General features: G+C 39.3%; 1 protein-coding gene across 1 annotated transcript; it reads left to right on the top strand.

Moving 5' to 3' along the window:
- The first annotated feature begins 3989 nt into the window (after positions 1-3989).
- LOC141679201 (uncharacterized) lies at positions 3990-5480 on the top strand. Its single transcript, XM_074485709.1, has 2 exons — positions 3990-4530; positions 4876-5480. The coding sequence occupies exons 1-2, from the start codon at positions 3990-3992 to the stop codon at positions 5478-5480; spliced, it is 1146 nt and encodes a 381-aa protein (XP_074341810.1).
- The last annotated feature ends 306 nt before the right edge of the window (positions 5481-5786 follow it).

The raw sequence follows: 5786 nt of genomic DNA, 5'->3' as shown, positions 1-5786 counted from the left end.
TAAATTGCGTCGATCCATTTATGGATTGAAGCAATCCTCTAGGAGATGGAATATCCGTTTTGATGAAATAGTCACAGAGTATGGCTTTGTTCAAAACGAAGATGAACCATGTATTTACAAGAAGGTTAGTGGGAGCTATGTGGCATTCATAGTACTATATGTTGATGATATACTACTAATGGGGAATGACATACCTTCTCTAAAGGCTGTTAAGACTTGGTTAGGGAGCAATTTCTTCATGAAAGACTTAGGAGAGGCATCCTACATTCTAGGAATGAGGATCTATAGAGAAAGATCTAGAAGGATGATCGGTCTAAGTCAGAGCACATACATTGATAAGGTTTTGCATCGTTTTGGAATGCAAAATGCAAAAAGGGGATATGTCCCCGTGTCTCAAGGGATAACGATCTCTCAGGACCAGTGTCCGAAATCATTGGATGAGAAGGACCACATGAATAAAGTTCCATATGCTTCAGCAATTGGATCTATCATGTATGCAATGGTATGTACTCGCCCAGATGTCTCGTATGCTTTGAGCATGACGAGCAGATACCAGTCTAATTCGGGTGAAGGTCACTGGACGGCAGTCAAGAATATTCTTAAGTACCTGAAAAGAACTAAAGATTCATTCTTGGTGTATGGAGGAGAAGAAAAACTCGTTGTAAAAGGTTACACCGATGCAAGTTTCCAAACAGACAGAGATGATACTGTATCACAGTCTGGTTTTGTGTTTTGTCTAAACGGAGGTGCTGTAAGCTGGAAGAGTTCAAAGCAAGAAACAGTAGCTAATTCTACAATGGAGGCTGAGTACATTGCAGCTTGTGAAGCAGCTAAGGAGGCCGTTTGGATTCGAAAGTTCATTTTTGATTTGGGAGTGGTTCCATCGATCGCAGATCCCATTGATCTAAACTGTGATAATAATGGAGCCATTGCACAGGCTAAAGAACCTAGATCACACTCCCGGGCTAAACATATACTCAGGAGATTTCACCTTATTCGAGAGATTAATGAAAGGGGTGATATACACATATGTAAAGTACACACAAATGATAAATTTGCAGACCCACTGACCAAAGGCTTGTCGCAGCAGAAGCACGATGGTCACACTAGTTCCATGGGTATTAGATATATGGGTGATTGGCTCTAGTGCAAGTGGGAGATTGTTAGTGTAGGTGCCCTAGAGGCAATACATTATTCTTTTAAATCTTTATGTCAGTTGATCATTCAATAAATGTATTTATTATGACCTTAATTACTGCGATATTTTGTTAGCATAATAAATGTCCTTAGAATCATGATACACATTATATAGTTTAAGTACATGACTTGAACTTGAGATTATATAATATATCATATTCTTAAAGGTCCCTAGTCGAGTATTATTATATAGGACAATAATAATACATAGATAGACTAGTATGTTGTTTGACAAGATAACCACATCTCATTGGTTATAAGTATGGGGATACTAAAGTCAATACATAGGTACATATGAGAGTACATGGTACTGGACAGACCCACAGTGAGATTCTTCATATTTAATAAAGTCATAAGAGAGACTCACAGTGATAATGGTGTAACGATCCTTTGACTTTAAATCATTATATTTCTATACGAGGATTAATATACTTTGACTACATTAAAAGTTACTTTTGATCGGGTGATGATAAAAGTGGACATCGGGTATATCATGAGTCGTATGAGAAATATGAATGATAGATAAATGATTTAACCCTCCTATAATTAGGAGAAATATTATTGGCCTCTTGATTGAGTGAGATTATAAAAGCATGGCCATGCTCAAATAATGATTTATCTTGATAATCTACTCATGGATCAAGTAAATCCAGATTAAAAGTTGAAGAGGATGACTAAATACATGCCTCGAGTTTAATCTATAATATGTATAGTTAAAGGAATTATATTACACGAAAAACATTAATCACGAAAGGTTTTATCTAATCACGATTTAATTATTGTTAATTGGGTAACACTGATGTATTACTAGATACCGCTCATTGTTTATAATTTTATTAGAGAATAAAATTATTGCCAATTAAATAATAGCCTATAGGGTCGCACAAATAGAGCACTTAATGGAATAGTTAATTTAAATTATGGATTTAAATTAATTGATGATTATTCGAATTTTATTATAATTAAGTAAGACTTAATTGAGATAATATAAATTCGAATTAAAAGGAATATTTTTGCCCATAATAATTAAGTATGACTTAGTTATTAATTAAATAATAAAAATTTGTTTTTATTATTTAATCCAATACCTACTAGGGTTGGGCTTTGCTGTTATGGGCCTTTTTAATCAACCATTATAAATACATAATGATAGGTTAAAGAGGCTTGTATGTTTTTGGAGAAAACTCTAGCAGCAAAGAGAGGCAGAGGCAATTCGGATCGTCAAGAAGGAGGCTAGTACATCCATTCCATAGTCAAGTTCGTGAGACGTTCTTGGAGGTGCTCATGTGGATACCATAGAGGTGTTTCTCCGAGAGGTAGACACAAAGCGTTATATCTAGGATCTCCGTTGAGTTCGTGAAAGTTAAGCTCTTGAAAGGTATTATTCATTATCTCCATAATCTGCCCACAATTATACATGGATCTTGTTTTTGGGTTTCGAAATATTTTTGTTTTATTTACGTTTATCCGCTGTGTTTTATGCCTCGGAACCCAACAAAGAGGACATCAAGATGCGCTGGTTATAACTGCCAAAATCGACACCAATAAAGTAAAAAAGATCCTAGTCGATAATGGTAGTTCCGTCGATATTCTATATCATCACGCCTTAGCGCGAATGGATACAGGGGACAGAAAGCTAGAAAATACCCATTCGTCTCTTTACGGCTTCACGGGTAATGAGGTAAAAGTTGTTGGAACAATTGATCTACCGGTACTTTTCGGCACAATGCCTTCCCAAGTATGGAAGATAGTTAAGTTTCACGTAATTAGTGCAAACTCAAGCCACAATGCCATTCCAGGTCGAACGACCATATCGGCACTGAAAGCCATCACGTTGATTCCCCATTTGAAGATAAAATTCCCAACTGAGTTTGGAGTAGGGGAGATGTGTGGCGACCAAGCGGTTTCGAGATAATGCTACTTTACCACAGTCGTACCCAAGAAACAAGATAGCGATTCTCAAACTGTCAACGAGGTTGTTCAGATAGACCCCGGTAGCATCATCGATATCCCGAGGGATCCCTCTTTCTCACCTATCGGTGAAACTGTCGAGATGTCGATAGTTGAGCATTCACTGACTAAAACATTTAAAGTGAGAAAAGATCTAAACCCCCAGATAAAAGAAGTGTTAACAAGGTTGCTTCGGGAATTCTCAGACATATTCGCATGGTCGCCATCCGACATTCCAGGAATACCTACCGATGTAGCGAAACACTCACTACATGTCGACCTCCAAAAGAATCATGTCAAGCAAAAGAGGCGCACATTCTCAGAAGAAAAAATGGTGAGCTATCGAAGAAGAGCTTGACCGACTTTTACTTGCCCGTTTCATTGAGCCGGTGAAATTTCCGACATGGATTTCCAATATCGTCTTAGTAAAGAAAAGTAATGGGAAATGGCGAATGTGTGTTGATTACTCCGACCTTAACAGAGCATGTCCTAAGGACTATTATCCTTTGTCGAATATAGATCAACTTATCGACGCTACGGCTGGTCACGAACTGCTGTCTTTCATGGATGCGTTCTCAGGATATAACCAAATCAGGATGGATGATCAAGATTGGGAACAAACAACATTTATCACACATCGAGGGGTCTTTGCATATCGAAACATGCCTTTCGGGTTAATCAATGCGGGTGCAACGTTTCAGCGCATGATGGATGAAATATTTAAAAATCAGTTGGGTCGGAACCTCGAAGTTTATGTTGATGATATGATAACCAAATAAAAATCTTCAAATGATCATTGCAGCGATCTTCGAGAGACTTTTGAGAACGTTCGGCGTAATAACATGAGATTGAATCCATTAAAGTGCTCTTTTGGCTTAACATCTGGGAAATTCCTAGGATTTCTTGTTTCCCAACGAGGGATCGAGGCTGACCCCTCACAAATTAAAGCCATATCTGAAATGAAGGACCCGTCGACCATTAAAGAAGTTCAACGTCTCACCGGTTGCATAGCGGCCCTTCGGCGCTTCATACCACAAGCCTCTAAAAAATGTAGTCCCTTCTTCAAGGTCATCAAAGAAGCATCAAAGAACAAGAAGTTGATATGGGATGACCAATGTAAAGAAAGCTTTGAAGCTCTAAAAATCTTCTTGACAAGTCCTCCAGTTTTAGCAAGAGCGTTACCTCGTGAAACTTTGAAAGTGTACATCTCTGCCTCCGACGGGTCGGTAGCCTCTGTGTTGGTCAAAGATGTCGAGGGACATGAAGCTCCAGTCTATTACATCAGTCATACTCTGAAAGACGCTGAAACTCGTTACCCACATGTGGAAAAATTAATTTATGCTCTGGTTATAGCAAGCAGAAAGCTCCGTCACTATTTCCAAGGTCGTTTGATAAAAGTCATGACTAATCAATCCCTGAAACGTATCTTGCACTAACCGGACATGACAGGGCGCCTTGCCGCTTGGACGGTTGAGCTCAGCCAATTCCACATTGATTATCTACCCCGAAATGCAGTAAAGTCCCAAGTCTTGTCAGACTTTGTCGTAGAATGCAAATTTGACAATCCTATAATTGAAGAAACATCATTTCCACAAAAGGCTTGGGTCCTTTATGTCGACAGATCATCAACATCATCATCAGGGGGTGCAGGCATCATCTTAATCAGTCCAGGGGGCTTCAAAATACAATAGACCTTAAAATTCTCATTTCCAATAACAAACAATATAGACGAGTATGAGGCTTTGCTAGCAGGCTTGCGCCTAGCAATCGAGTTGGAGGTAAAGATTTTAGAAATATTTGGTGATTCACAGCTTGTCGCGAAACAGTTACAAGGTGAGTTCAAAGCGCACGACGCTCGAATGTCAACATATTTGAAACTGGCCATGTCCTTGTTGGAGAAAGTCCAGTCATGGACAATCAAGAATATTTGCAGGGAAGATAATCAATGGGCCGACGCACTATCTAAATTGGCTTCATCCGTTGTGGAAACATCTGAGGCAATTTATGTCGAGGAAAGAAAGGTTCCCTCCATTGATTTGGGCCCTCCATTCCCCGATATGTTGAGATTCAATGAGATCTCTTCTATGGCAGATTGGCGTCAACCTTTTTTGGAATACATCTTGCAGAACAAGCTGCCACAAGATAAGAAAGAAGCTAGATCCATATCATACAAGGCAAAAAATTATTGTGTGCTAGAAAATAAGTTATATCGTCGGGGGCTCAAAGAGCCACTGCTTCGATGCTTAGGGTCAGAAGATTCTCACATGTCGATGGTTGAAGTCCATACTGGAATCTGTGGGGATCATTTAGGAGGCAAAAACTTAGCCCTTTAGATAGTGAGGCAAGGTCTGTTTTGGCCTACAATGCGAAGCGACTGTGAGAATTTTGTGCGGAAGTGTAAGTCATGTCAGCTATATGGGCCGGTGTCCCATCAAGCCTCGGTGGAAATGATTCCAGTCAAAAACCCATGCCCTTTCTTTCAGTGGGGCATAGACATCGTGGGCCATTTCCCAAAGTCTAAGAATCAAGCCCAATATATTATCGTGGCTGTCGACTATGCGATAAAATGGGTCGAGGCTCGACCTCTGGCCAAGATTTACGAGAAGGAGATGATTGAATTTTTGATGGAATACATTGTG

This window comes from Apium graveolens, chromosome 8 (genome assembly GCF_009905375.1).
Source record: "Apium graveolens cultivar Ventura chromosome 8, ASM990537v1, whole genome shotgun sequence".
In the NCBI taxonomy this organism is placed as follows: Eukaryota; Viridiplantae; Streptophyta; class Magnoliopsida; order Apiales; family Apiaceae; genus Apium; species Apium graveolens.
Note: the sequence above shows the minus strand (reverse complement) of the source record. Positions and strands in the feature narration are given on the sequence as shown.